General features: G+C 36.6%; 1 protein-coding gene across 23 annotated transcripts in view; it reads left to right on the forward strand.

The window, feature by feature from the left end:
* LOC121065896 (E3 SUMO-protein ligase RanBP2-like) overlaps positions 1 to 15,103 on the forward strand; it is a 100,966-nt gene that overhangs the window by 48,349 nt on the left and 37,514 nt on the right. For 16 of the 23 annotated variants that reach the window (XR_005817449.1, XR_005817548.1, XM_040549074.1 and 13 more), the window contains 5 exons: positions 5,302 to 5,412; positions 9,175 to 9,294; positions 10,626 to 10,703; positions 10,783 to 10,893; positions 14,660 to 14,779. The exons of 1 other annotated variant lie outside the window; for it this stretch is intronic. Coding sequence is in view for 20 of the 22 variants with exons in the window: in XM_040549074.1 (XP_040405008.1) it covers positions 5,302 to 5,412; positions 9,175 to 9,294; positions 10,626 to 10,703; positions 10,783 to 10,893; positions 14,660 to 14,779 (540 nt within the window). In the remaining 2 variants the exon portion in view is untranslated. The remainder of the gene's footprint in view (positions 1 to 5,301; positions 5,413 to 9,174; positions 9,295 to 10,625; positions 10,704 to 10,782; positions 10,894 to 14,659; positions 14,780 to 15,103) is intronic. 6 more of the 23 variants (XM_040549349.1, XM_040549990.1, XM_040549913.1 and 3 more) reach the window with 3 other exon arrangements.

The following is a 15,103-nucleotide window of genomic DNA, read 5'->3' on the forward strand; positions in this document are numbered from 1 at the left end:
TTGAAAGCCTCAGTGTTGTGTTTTTTTCAGAATGTGCTGGCATATATTTAATTATATTACAAATTTCCAGTGAGGGGGGGAAAAAAGACACATTCCTTGGTTTCTTTTTCAAGACGCACAGGTTTTTGACTGTTACAAGTAATTGTCATTTCAGTTTTCCTTTGTTGCTGTTTTTTGTCTGTTTTTGCTTATAATTTAACGGTATGTACTGGTATTAAGTTATATTATTAAATTATATTATAATATAAAATATTATATTAAAAGATAACTATGTTGAGTTTCACAAGGGTTTTTTTTCCAATTCAATGAAATGTAACAAGTATTGGATACATTCCTGGACATTGCAGGACAGGTGTTTAAGTACAGGTGAACTAAAGCGTCTTAACTATCAGCAGTGAATGGTTAGAATATTTGAAAGATTCAAGAACGAGAGAATTGGGCATATTTGTGGTTAAAATGGATGCTAAGATAAAAAGCTAAGTGTAAACAAAAGCTTTGACATTTGTTTTCATTCACAGTTCTGTCCCACATGTGACTTAACTGAGGAATGTACAATTGAGAAGATCTAGGTATTTTCTGGAAAAAAATAAGATCCATAGGCTGTACACCATGGCTCCCATTTTCTTTATATTTCTTCTTAATACGTGGTGTGGATGTTGCTTTCTTCACTACTGGTTTTATGTGCAGATTGGACCATGCAGAATTACAAATTTGATCTTTGGAAGTTTGTCCTATTATTTTAACAGTAAAATGGAACTTAGTTGAGAATTATTTCTAAAATGCACTCTTGTTAATCATGCTTTAACATTTGGTATTTCTATAGCAACACGAGAAAGAAATGAACCAAATGAGAGAGACCTTGAGACAAGTGGCTGAGGAAAATAGTAAACTGAAGTCATCATTTAATAGTGTGATGGAAGAGGATGACTCCCTAAGAAAACAGGCAAGATGAATTATTTCCTGTTATTAGTAGCTTTACAAGTTACAGTCAACAATTTTAAACGTTTGAACAAATTGTTTGCAAAATTGCTGATTTTGTTTCTGTAAGACAAGAATTGTGTGAATGGTTGTAATTACTTTCTGCTTCATTTTCTAGCACGTGAAATTTAGTCTCTCAGATCTTTTCCAGTATTAAAGAAATTAGAGTTAGTCCTCTGACCCTGTAGCAACAGCTGATTTTAGGAAAGACTAACCATATCCTCTGAAGCAAACTGAGATTGGATAGAGATAAAGTATTTTATAATAGAAGCCACCCTGTGCTGAATTGCTCTGCTGATTCTATTAAATAAAAAGTAGTATGTGTATTTCTAATTCCATGATTACTCAGTATCTTCAGTTATTTGTAAAAGTGTTAATTAAGGAATATTTTCTCTGTTCTTGAAGACACGCTGAGACAGTGCTTCACAATAATACAGAGTTAAAGTTTTCTTCTCACTTGACTTAAATCTGACCTAAATGCTGACAAGCAAATTGCTGCGTAAACTCTTTTGACCATTGCTCCTTCAGTGAATTGCGGTTCTGATGCTCTTGAGTATGATGAAAGTCATCTGCTCCCTAGTCTCAGTAAAATCTTTGTCTTTCTCTTTTGTGCAAACTGAAGTATTCATAGAGGACTTACGTGATGATCGGGATGTTTGTTGTATCCCTAGAGTACGTTACTTGTATTTAAATGGAGGTTGTAGTTTGCCTCGTATTCTTTTCTCACAGAGCATGGTCAGTAACAGTGTCATTCTTTAGAGAAGAAAACTTTCACCCTCTCTATTTCCAAGGCCATTAGACCATTCTTGAAACATGCACTGCATTTTTTGTGTCACTTCTTTATGAGAAGTAATCAAATATGTAGTGCGTATATACCTAAAGAGGTATTGTGCTTATTCTTCCCCTGTAAGCGGAAAGGTTGGGCCGCAAGTCAACAAAGAGCCACGACTGTTTTATTTATGCAGGCAGAGGTTGCCTGGAGAGGTTGAGGAGTCCCCGTCCTTGAAGATCTTCACAAGCTGCCTGGACGGGGTCCTGGGCAGGCTGCTCTGGGTGGCCCTGTTTAAACAAGATGTTTGGACCAGATGGTCTCCAGAGGTCCCTTCCCACCTCGGCCATCCCGTGATTTGTTGAGGAAGTGGACAGTGATTTTGTTTCTATCACTGTCCATGCTGAGAAGAAAAAAAATTGAACTTTTAATCATTTAGCAATCACATCAAATGATTTCAATGTGACGGTTAAGTCAAAAAGTGAGTTTTGAATCTACAGCTATTTGAACGTTTTTTGATTCTTTCAGTTAAGTGACGCGAACGAACAGAACAAGGTGTTAGAAGATCGAGCAAGAAGCATGCAAGCTCAGTTAGACAATTTACAGGTAAGGTTTCTTCTTACAGGTACCTTCTTCCTTTATAGTTATGCAAAACTTATAAAGCATTGTGTAATGTAGTTTGGAGAAACTGAGAATCTTCATTCAAATTTTTTCTCGCAAAACCTTTCACTTGTAATTCTGCTGTCCCTGACTGTTTTGAAAGTTTATGGTCAGTTTCAAGCCACCTTGCTCCTGCTCCATCCCAAGCTGAGCAAGCTTTTCCTAGGCTTGGTTAACTCTAAAGGTTTGGCCTTTTCAATGGAAATAGTTGAGCACTCCGCTTGGAGCCTATCTGTAGCATTTTTCTTTGTCGATGAGATCGTTTCTATATTTACCACTAAAGTCCTTTTTGCAGCATGATAACAGTCTGAGAGCGAGGCTTAAGAAAATGTAGTGGATGGTTGAATTCTTAGCGCAAAAGACAGCACTTCTGAACAAAGCGCTATTTTCACGTAGAAGATTCTCACAGTTTCTGAGAAAAGGAACGTTGTTTTCTGAAAACATTTGTTTTATACTCGGCTTGAAAGCCTCAGTGTTGTGTTTTTTTCAGAATGTGCTGGCATATATTTAATTATATTACAAATTTCCAGTGAGGGGGGGAAAAAAGACACATTCCTTGGTTTCTTTTTCAAGACGCACAGGTTTTTGACTGTTACAAGTAATTGTCATTTCAGTTTTCCTTTGTTGCTGTTTTTTGTCTGTTTTTGCTTATAATTTAACGGTATGTACTGGTATTAAGTTATATTATTAAATTATATTATAATATAAAATATTATATTAAAAGATAACTATGTTGAGTTTCACAAGGGTTTTTTTTTTCCAATTCAATGAAATGTAACAAGTATTGGATACATTCCTGGACATTGCAGGACAGGTGTTTAAGTACAGGTGAACTAAAGCGTCTTAACTATCAGCAGTGAATGGTTAGAATATTTGAAAGATTCAAGAACGAGAGAATTGGGCATATTTGTGGTTAAAATGGATGCTAAGATAAAAAGCTAAGTGTAAACAAAAGCTTTGACATTTGTTTTCATTCACAGTTCTGTCCCACATGTGACTTAACTGAGGAATGTACAATTGAGAAGATCTAGGTATTTTCTGGAAAAAAATAAGATCCATAGGCTGTACACCATGGCTCCCATTTTCTTTATATTTCTTCTTAATACGTGGTGTGGATGTTGCTTTCTTCACTACTGGTTTTATGTGCAGATTGGACCATGCAGAATTACAAATTTGATCTTTGGAAGTTTGTCCTATTATTTTAACAGTAAAATGGAACTTAGTTGAGAATTATTTCTAAAATGCACTCTTGTTAATCATGCTTTAACATTTGGTATTTCTATAGCAACACGAGAAAGAAATGAACCAAATGAGAGAGACCTTGAGACAAGTGGCTGAGGAAAATAGTAAACTGAAGTCATCATTTAACAGTGTGATGGGGGAGAATGACTCCCTAAGAAAACAGGCAAGATGAATTATTTCCTGTTATTAGTAGCTTTACAAGTTACAGTCAACAATTTTAAACGTTTGAACAAGTTGTTTGCAAAATTGCTGATTTTGTTTCTGTAAGACAAGAATTGTGTGAATGGTTGTAATTACTTTCTGCTTCATTTTCTAGCACGTGAAATTTAGTCTCTCAGATCTTTTCCAGTATTAAAGAAATTAGAGTTAGTCCTCTGACCCTGTAGCAACAGCTGATTTTAGGAAAGACTAACCATATCCTCTGAAGCAAACTGAGATTGGATAGAGATAAAGTATTTTATAATAGAAGCCACCCTGTGCTGAATTGCTCTGCTGATTCTATTAAATAAAAAGTAGTATGTGTATTTCTAATTCCATGATTACTCAGTATCTTCAGTTATTTGTAAAAGTGTTAATTAAGGAATATTTTCTCTGTTCTTGAAGACACGCTGAGACAGTGCTTCACAATAATACAGAGTTAAAGTTTTCTTCTCACTTGACTTAAATCTGACCTAAATGCTGACAAGCAAATTGCTGCGTAAACTCTTTTGACCATTGCTCCTTCAGTGAATTGCGGTTCTGATGCTCTTGAGTATGATGAAAATCATCTGCTCCCTAGTCTCAGTAAAATCTTTGTCTTTCTCTTTTGTGCAAACTGAAGTATTCATAGAGGACTTACGTGATGATCGGGATGTTTGTTGTATCCCTAGAGTACGTTACTTGTATTTAAATGGAGGTTGTAGTTTGCCTCGTATTCTTTTCTCACAGAGCATGGTCAGTAACAGTGTCGTTCTTTAGAGAAGAAAACTTTCACCCTCTCTATTTCCAAGGCCATTAGACCATTCTTGAAACATGCACTGCATTTTTTGTGTCACTTCTTTATGAGAAGTAATCAAATACGTAGTGCGTATATACCTAAAGAGGTATTGTGCTTATTCTTCCCCTGTAAGCGGAAAGGTTGGGCCGCAAGTCAACAAAGAGCCACGACTGTTTTATTTATGCAGGCAGAGGTTGCCTGGAGAGGTTGAGGAGTCCCCGTCCTTGAAGATCTTCACAAGCTGCCTGGACGGGGTCCTGGGCAGGCTGCTCTGGGTGGCCCTGTTTAAACAAGATGTTTGGACCAGATGGTCTCCAGAGGTCCCTTCCCACCTCGGCCATCCCGTGATTTGTTGAGGAAGTGGACAGTGATTTTGTTTCTATCGCTGTCCGTGCTGAGAAGAAAAAAAATTGAACTTTTAATCATTTAGCAATCACATCAAATGATTTCAATGTGACGGTTAAGTCAAAAAGTGAGTTTTGAATCTACAGCTATTTGAACGTTTTTTGATTCTTTCAGTTAAGTGACGCGAACGAACAGAACAAGGTGTTAGAAGATCGAGCAAGAAGCATGCAAGCTCAGTTAGACAATTTACAGGTAAGGTTTCTTCTTACAGGTACCTTCTTCCTTTATAGTTAACAAGTGAAATACAATTCATTGTTACATGTTATTGTAGCAGAAGAATGCATCTTTAATGGCACAGAAGTCCAAGGATTCAGGAGAAGTGGTGCGCCCATGTCAACCTGTTAAGGAGGGAAAAGAGACAGGAGCATCAAAAAGTGTTAAGGTAAGGATTGGGCAAGGTGAAAGATCTGTTTGAAAGACTTTAGGCAGTAGAATGTTATGTATCTGCTAGAAATTAGAAAATGCTAGAAATTAGAAAAATAAAATAACTTTTATTGATTTTTTTTAGTGAGTTAATTACAGTAGGAATAGGTAGACACTATATTGGGAGAAACAGATAGTCAACTGAAAGAATAAAGTATGTTGCTAAAATTCAAAAGACATTTTTATATTGTGTATGTATATGTTTTTTACTTACTTAGCTCTGTTTTCTTCTTCCTCTCATGTTATCTCTGAACTATGAATTAAAATTATATTCTGCCTGCACTATAACTGTTTTCTTCTGCTGTGTCAGAGCAAATCTTAAACTTATTCTGGTTACTGCTACAGTACAACACTGTCCTTATGAATAACACCAGCTGAAATGTAGTTAGAGAAGTCAGATAACAAATTTTAATTTTATAAGCCAGAGATGATTGTGCTGCTGTTATGCTTTGGAGGAATGGTCTTTAATGTGGGAAAGAATAAATGCAGTGTTCATATATAGTTCCAAAAGGATCACCTTGTTTTCCTTAAAATACCTTCTTACATCACTTAATGAAATACTTTCTGTCTCCATGTTATTCCAGTCAGTAGCAAGTCCTCTGCTAGTACTCTGCCAACATTTCCCGACTGGTAATGACTTTCTCCCGCTAGAGGCTAAACTGAAATGAGAGAGAGATATTCACGCCATTCTACTTGATCTATATCAGATGCCTTAAAACTGTACTGTCTCTATATAGCCAACATATTTCTCTGTGTACGTAGGTTTTAGTGTACTTTAGTCGCAAGTGATATATGAGCAGTATCAGTAGTTATAATTCTGAGTGAAGAGAAGAACAGTTGTCTGAAGGTAGATACAAGAAAACCTGTGAAGGTTTTAGAGAGCTGTTCGTGCAGCCTGTCTTCAGGAACCTCTGGATACCTTTCACAGAGTTTTTCTGTACGGTTGTAGTAGAGGGACAGAATGACAATTTCATGAAGTCTTTATTCTTCTAACAGTGCTAGTTACACAGTTAAAATTTAGCATAAGCAGATTGTATGAAATAAAGCAAAGGAGTGTATCACATGCATCAAAATGAGGATTTCCACATGCACAGATCATTAAGCCATTGAGGGAGGATGCACAAGCCAGTGAGGGAGTGTGCAGATACAGGAAAAAAAGGGAGGAAGGTGTCAGGGGAGCAGGACCTCAACTTTCAATAGGGAAGGAATGTGTTAAGATAGATGGTTCAAATCCGGAAAAGTGATTTTAAAGATGCGTCTTTAAAAAAAACCACAAAAGTGGCTTTAAAAGTGTCACACAGGTTAGAGAAGTGTTGAAAATCCAGGAGCAATTAGTGGTTATCTGTAAAAACTTGTGGAGGTGGAGTGGAGTCAACTAGAAAAATCTGATGCCATTCTTTTCAAATGGGAAAGAGTTACACAGCCATCAACATAATGTTGGTTCTCAGCAAAATAAATAAATAAATAAATGTCCTGGCAAGCTATGAACAAACCATGCGAAGTGCCATGCCAAAAACACTGCAGTAAATAGCAACGAGCTTGTGTTAATCCTAAATTGTCAAATCAGTCTGATTTCCATTAGGACAAGGTAACAGGCATGGCTAGTAGAGGAGTAGTAGTTATATGTATGTCTAGACTTTGTTGTATTGTTTCTGGTACAGTTTTACATGGCGTTTTCATAATCATATTAGAAAAGTATGACAGCTGAAATAAGGTTGGTGGTAAGGTGTAGTGAGACAGTATTTCACAGTTGAAGGAATGTACATAGTAGATTCTGGAATAGTCTCTTTTGAGTCCAGTATTGGGTGTTTTCAATGAGAAGCGTGATGGTGAGAAAGAGCACACTTGTTAAACTTGAAGCGAATAGCAAGTGAGGGAGAATTTCAAGCATGCTGAAAAAGAAGGTTAGGATTAAAATTGATCTTGACCAATTGAAGAGGTAGTAGGTCTGAGAAAAGTGCAATGCTTCAGAGGCAAGAGTGTGCAGTATTGCATTTGAACAGAAATATCAGCTGTACACGTACAGGGTGATGAACAAACGCAGGGATATGTGAACATGCCAATCTTCGGCTACAGGAAAGGCTGCCACAAAAAGAAAGAAACTAATCTTTTTTTTTTTCCACGTCTGTGATAGAAGTAGTAGCAGGGTAAGTATGAGGAAAAACTAGATTAAAAGAAAAGCAGTTAACCACTGGGTCAGAGAGGTCAGTAAGACTGGTGCTTCCAGTATTTGCAGATCTTCAGAACAGACTAGACAAACATTTGGCAGGAATGAAATGATACAGTTGATTATGATATGGATGGTACCCGATTTGGTAATGGAATTGGATGGTTTAGACATCCTGGCACCACCTACAACAACGCAGTGGCCTGTGAAATTATTGCCAAATCCCTGAAGCACTGTGAAATTATTGTCAAAACCCCGAATATGCAAGCCTTATAAAGCATTGTGTAATGTAGTTTGGAGAAACTGAGAATCTTCATTCAAATTTTTTCTCGCAAAACCTTTCACTTGTAATTCTGCTGTCCCTGACTGTTTTGAAAGTTTATGGTCAGTTTCAAGCCACCTTGCTCCTGCTCCATCCCAAGCTGAGCAAGCTTTTCCTAGGCTTGGTTAACTCTAAAGGTTTGGCCTTTTCAATGGAAGTAGTTGAGCACTCCGCTTGGAGCCTATCTGTAGCATTTTTCTTTGTCGATGAGATCGTTTCTATATTTACCACTAAAGTCCTTTTTGCAGCATGATAACAGTCTGAGAGCGAGGCTCAAGAAAATGTAGTGGATGGTTGAATTCTTAGCGCAAAAGACAGCACTTCTGAACAAAGCGCTATTTTCACGTAGAAGATTCTCACAGTTTCTGAGAAAAGGAACGTTGTTTTCTGAAAACATTTGTTTTATACTCGGCTTGAAAGCCTCAGTGTTGTGTTTTTTTCAGAATGTGCTGGCATATATTTAATTATATTACAAATTTCCAGTGAGGGGGGGAAAAAAGACACATTCCTTGGTTTCTTTTTCAAGACACACAGGTTTTTGACTGTTACAAGTAATTGTCATTTCAGTTTTCCTTTGTTGCTGTTTTTTGTCTGTTTTTGCTTATAATTTAACGGTATGTACTGGTATTAAGTTATATTATTAAATTATAATATAAAATATTATATTAAAAGATAACTATGTTGAGTTTCACAAGGGTTTTTTTTTCCAATTCAATGAAATGTAACAAGTATTGGATACATTCCTGGACATTGCAGGACAGGTGTTTAAGTACAGGTGAACTAAAGCGTCTTAACTATCAGCAGTGAATGGTTAGAATGTTTGAAAGATTCAAGAACGAGAGAATTGGGCATATTTGTGGTTAAAATGGATGCTAAGATAAAAAGCTAAGTGTAAACAAAAGCTTTGGCATTTGTTTTCATTCACAGTTCTGTCCCACATGTGACTTAACTGAGGAATGTACAATTGAGAAGATCTAGGTATTTTCTGGAAAAAAATAAGATCCATAGGCTGTACACCATGGCTCCCATTTTCTTTATATTTCTTCTTAATACGTGGTGTGGATGTTGCTTTCTTCACTACTGGTTGTATGTGCAGATTGGACCATGCAGAATTACAAATTTGATCTTTGGAAGTTTGTCCTATTATTTTAACAGTAAAATGGAACTTAGTTGAGAATTATTTCTAAAATGCACTCTTGTTAATCATGCTTTAACATTTGGTATTTCTATAGCAACATGAGGCAGAAATGAACCAAATGAGAGAAACCTTGAGACAAGTGACTGAGGAAAATAGTAAACTGAAGTTATCATTTAACAGCGTGATGGGGGAGAATGACTCCCTAAGAAAACAGGCAAGATGAATTATTTCCTGTTATTAGTAGCTTTGCAAGTTACAGTCAACAATTTTAAACGTTTGAACAAATTGTTTGCAAAATTGCTGATTTTGTTTCTGTAAGACAAGAATTGTGTGAATGGTTGTAATTACTTTCTGCTTCATTTTCTAGCACGTGAAATTTAGTCTCTCAGATCTTTTCCAGTATTAAAGAAATTAGAGTTAGTCCTCTGACCCTGTAGCAACAGCTGATTTTAGGAAAGACTAACCATATCCTCTGAAGCAAACTGAGATTGGATAGAGATAAAGTATTTTATAATAGAAGCCACCCTGTGCTGAATTGCTCTGCTGATTCTATTAAATAAAAAGTAGTATGTGTATTTCTAATTCCATGATTACTCAGTATCTTCAGTTATTTGTAAAAGTGTTAATTAAGGAATATTTTCTCTGTTCTTGAAGACACGCTGAGACAGTGCTTCACAATAATACAGAGTTAAAGTTTTCTTCTCACTTGACTTAAATCTGACCTAAATGCTGACAAGCAAATTGCTGCGTAAACTCTTTTGACCATTGCTCCTTCAGTGAATTGCGGTTCTGATGCTCTTGAGTATGATGAAAGTCATCTGCTTCCTAGTCTCAGTAAAATCTTTGTCTTTCTCTTTTGTGCAAACTGAAGTATTCATAGAGGACTTACATGATGATCGGGATGTTTGTTGTATCCCTAGAGTACGTTACTTGTATTTAAATGGAGGTTGTAGTTTGCCTCGTATTCTTTTCTCACAGAGCATGGTCAGTAACAGTGTCATTCTTTAGAGAAGAAAACTTTCACCCTCTCTATTTCCAAGGCCATTAGACCATTCTTGAAACATGCACTGCATTTTTTGTGTCACTTCTTTATGAGAAGTAATCAAATACGTAGTGCGTATATACCTAAAGAGGTATTGTGCTTATTCTTCCCCTGTAAGCGGAAAGGTTGGGCCGCAAGTCAACAAAGAGCCACGACTGTTTTATTTATGCAGGCAGAGGTTGCCTGGAGAGGTTGAGGAGTCCCCGTCCTTGAAGATCTTCACAAGCTGCCTGGACGGGGTCCTGGGCAGGCTGCTCTGGGTGGCCCTGTTTAAACAAGATGTTTGGACCAGATGGTCTCCAGAGGTCCCTTCCCACCTCGGCCATCCCGTGATTTGTTGAGGAAGTGGACAGTGATTTTGTTTCTATCACTGTCCATGCTGAGAAGAAAAAAATTGAACTTTTAATCATTTAGCAATCACATCAAATGATTTCAATGTGACGGTTAAGTCAAAAAGTGAGTTTTGAATCTACAGCTATTTGAACGTTTTTTGATTCTTTCAGTTAAGTGACGCGAACGAACAGAACAAGATGTTTGAAGGTCGAGCAAGAAGCATGCAAGCTCAGTTAGACAATTTACAGGTAAGGTTTCTTCTTACAGGTACCTTCTTCCTTTATAGTTAACAAGTGAAATACAATTCATTGTTACATTTTATTGTAGCAGAAGAATGCATCTTTAATGGCACAGATGTCCAAGAATTCAGGAGAAGTGGTGTGCCCACGTAAACGTGTTAAGGTGGATAATGAGACAGGAGCATCAAAAAGTGTTAAGGTAAGGATTGGGCAAGGTGAAAGATCTGTTTGAAAGACTTTAGGCAGTAGAATGTTATGTATCTGCTAGAAATTAGAAAATGCTAGAAATTAGGAAAATAAAATAACTTTTATTGATTTTTTTTAGTGAGTTAATTACAGTAGGAATAGGTAGACACTATATTGGGAGAAACAGATAGTCAACTGAAAGAATAAAGTATGTTGCTAAAATTCAAAAGACATTTTTATATTGTGTATGTATATGTTTTTTACTTACTTAGCTCTGTTTTCTTCTTCCTCTCATGTTATCTCTGAACTATGAATTAAAATTATATTCTGCCTGCACTATAACTGTTTTCTTCTGCTGTGTCAGAGCAAATCTTAAACTTATTCTGGTTACTGCTACAGTACAACACTGTCCTTATGAATAACACCAGCTGAAATGTAGTTAGAGAAGTCAGATAACAAATTTTAATTTTATAAGCCAGAGATGATTGTGCTGCTGTTATACTTTGGAGGAATGGTCTTTAATGTGGGAAAGAATAAATGCAGTGTTCATATATAGTTCCAAAAGGATCACCTTGTTTTCCTTAAAATACCTTCTTACATCACTTAATGAAATACTTTCTGTCTCCATGTTATTCCAGTCAGTAGCAAGTCCTCTGCTAGTACTCTGCCAACATTTCCCGACTGGTAATGACTTTCTCCCGCTAGAGGCTAAACTGAAATGAGAGAGAGATATTCACGCCATTCTACTTGATCTATATCAGATGCCTTAAAACTGTACTGTCTCTATATAGCCAACATATTTCTCTGTGTACGTAGGTTTTAGTGTACTTTAGTCGCAAGTGATATATGAGCAGTATCAGTAGTTATAATTCTGAGTGAAGAGAAGAACAGTTGTCTGAAGGTAGATACAAGAAAACCTGTGAAGGTTTTAGAGAGCTGTTCGTGCAGCCTGTCTTCAGGAACCTCTGGATACCTTTCACAGAGTTTTTCTGTACGGTTGTAGTAGAGGGACAGAATGACAATTTCATGAAGTCTTTATTCTTCTAACAGTGCTAGTTACACAGTTAAAATTTAGCATAAGCAGATTGTATGAAATAAAGCAAAGGAGTGTATCACATGCATCAAAATGAGGATTTCCACATGCACAGATCATTAAGCCATTGAGGGAGGATGCACAAGCCAGTGAGGGAGTGTGCAGATACAGGAAAAAAAGGGAGGAAGGTGTCAGGGGAGCAGGACCTCAACTTTCAATAGGGAAGGAATGTGTTAAGATAGATGGTTCAAATCCGGAAAAGTGATTTTAAAGATGTGTCTTTAAAAAAAAACCACAAAAGTGGCTTTAAAAGTGTCACACAGGTTAGAGAAGTGTTGAAAATCCAGGAGCAATTAGTGGTTATCTGTAAAAACTTGTGGAGGTGGAGTGGAGTCAACTAGAAAAATCTGATGCCATTCTTTTCAAATGGGAAAGAGTTACACAGCCATCAACATAATGTTGGTTCTCAGCAAAATAAATAAATAAATAAATGTCCTGGCAAGCTATGAACAAACCATGCGAAGTGCCATGCCAAAAACACTGCAGTAAATAGCAACGAGCTTGTGTTAATCCTAAATTGTCAAATCAGTCTGATTTCCATTAGGACAAGGTAACAGGCATGGCTAGTAGAGGAGTAGTAGTTATATGTATGTCTAGACTTTGTTGTATTGTTTCTGGTACAGTTTTACATGGCGTTTTCATAATCATATTAGAAAAGTATGACAGCTGAAATAAGGTTGGTGGTAAGGTGTAGTGAGACAGTATTTCACAGTTGAAGGAATGTACATAGTAGATTCTGGAATAGTCTCTTTTGAGTCCAGTATTGGGTGTTTTCAATGAGAAGCGTGATGGTGAGAAAGAGCACACTTGTTAAACTTGAAGCGAATAGCAAGTGAGGGAGAATTTCAAGCATGCTGAAAAAGAAGGTTAGGATTAAAATTGATCTTGACCAATTGAAGAGGTAGTAGGTCTGAGAAAAGTGCAATGCTTCAGAGGCAAGAGTGTGCAGTATTGCATTTGAACAGAAATATCAGCTGTACACGTACAGGGTGATGAACAAATGCAGGGATATGTGAACATGCCAATCTTCGGCTACATGAAAGGCTGCCACAAAAAGAAAGAAACTAATCTTTTTTTTTTCCACGTCTGTGATAGAAGTAGTAGCAGGGTAAGTATGAGGAAAAACTAGATTAAAAGAAAAGCAGTTAACCACTGGGTCAGAGAGGTCAGTAAGACTGGTGCTTCCAGTATTTGCAGATCTTCAGAACAGACTAGACAAACATTTGGCAGGAATGAAATGATACAGTTGATTATGATATGGATGGTACCCGATTTGGTAATGGAATTGGATGGTTTAGACATCCTGGCACCACCTACAACAACTCAGTGGCCTGTGAAATTATTGCCAAATCCCTGAAGCACTGTGAAATTATTGTCAAAACCCCGAATATGCAAGCCTTATAAAGCATTGTGTAATGTAGTTTGGAGAAACTGAGAATCTTCATTCAAATTTTTTCTCGCAAAACCTTTCACTTGTAATTCTGCTGTCCCTGACTGTTTTGAAAGTTTATGGTCAGTTTCAAGCCACCTTGCTCCTGCTCCATCCCAAGCTGAGCAAGCTTTTCCTAGGCTTGGTTAACTCTAAAGGTTTGGCCTTTTCAATGGAAGTAGTTGAGCACTCCGCTTGGAGCCTATCTGTAGCATTTTTCTTTGTCGATGAGATCGTTTCTATATTTACCACTAAAGTCCTTTTTGCAGCATGATAACAGTCTGAGAGCGAGGCTTAAGAAAATGTAGTGGATGGTTGAATTCTTAGCGCAAAAGACAGCACTTCTGAACAAAGCTCTATTTTCACGTAGAAGATTCTCACAGTTTCTGAGAAAAGGAACGTTGTTTTCTGAAACATTTGTTTTATACTCGGCTTGAAAGCCTCAGTGTTGTGTTTTTTTCAGAATGTGCTGGCATATATTTAATTATATTACAAATTTCCTAGTGAGGGGGGGAAAAAAGACACATTCCTTGGTTTCTTTTTCAAGACGCACAGGTTTTTGACTGTTACAAGTAATTGTCATTTCAGTTTTCCTTTGTTGCTGTTTTTTGTCTGTTTTTGCTTATAATTTAACGGTATGTACTGGTATTAAGTTATATTATTAAATTATATTATAATATAAAATATTATATTAAAAGATAACTATGTTGAGTTTCACAAGGGTTTTTTTTCCAATTCAATGAAATGTAACAAGTATTGGATACATTCCTGGACATTGCAGGACAGGTGTTTAAGTACAGGTGAACTAAAGCGTCTTAACTATCAGCAGTGAATGGTTAGAATATTTGAAAGATTCAAGAACGAGAGAATTGGGCATATTTGTGGTTAAAATGGATGCTAAGATAAAAAGCTAAGTGTAAACAAAAGCTTTGACATTTGTTTTCATTCACAGTTCTGTCCCACATGTGACTTAACTGAGGAATGTACAATTGAGAAGATCTAGGTATTTTCTGGAAAAAAATAAGATCCATAGGCTGTACACCATGGCTCCCATTTTCTTTATATTTCTTCTTAATACGTGGTGTGGATGTTGCTTTCTTCACTACTGGTTTTATGTGCAGATTGGACCATGCAGAATTACAAATTTGATCTTTGGAAGTTTGTCCTATTATTTTAACAGTAAAATGGAACTTAGTTGAGAATTATTTCTAAAATGCACTCTTGTTAATCATGCTTTAACATTTGGTATTTCTATAGCAACACGAGAAAGAAATGAACCAAATGAGAGAGACCTTGAGACAAGTGGCTGAGGAAAATAGTAAACTGAAGTCATCATTTAATAGTGTGATGGAAGAGGATGACTCCCTAAGAAAACAGGCAAGATGAATTATTTCCTGTTATTAGTAGCTTTACAAGTTACAGTCAACAATTTTAAACGTTTGAACAAGTTGTTTGCAAAATTGCTGATTTTGTTTCTGTAAGACAAGAATTGTGTGAATGGTTGTAATTACTTTCTGCTTCATTTTCTAGCACGTGAAATTTAGTCTCTCAGATCTTTTCCAGTATTAAAGAAATTAGAGTTAGTCCTCTGACCCTGTAGCAACAGCTGATTTAGGAAAGACTAACCATATCCTCTGAAGCAAACTGAGATTGGATAGAGATAAAGTATTTTATAATAGAAGCCACCCTGTGCTGAATTGC

This window comes from Cygnus olor, chromosome 1, assembly GCF_009769625.2.
Source record: "Cygnus olor isolate bCygOlo1 chromosome 1, bCygOlo1.pri.v2, whole genome shotgun sequence".
Classification (NCBI taxonomy): domain Eukaryota; kingdom Metazoa; phylum Chordata; class Aves; order Anseriformes; family Anatidae; genus Cygnus; species Cygnus olor.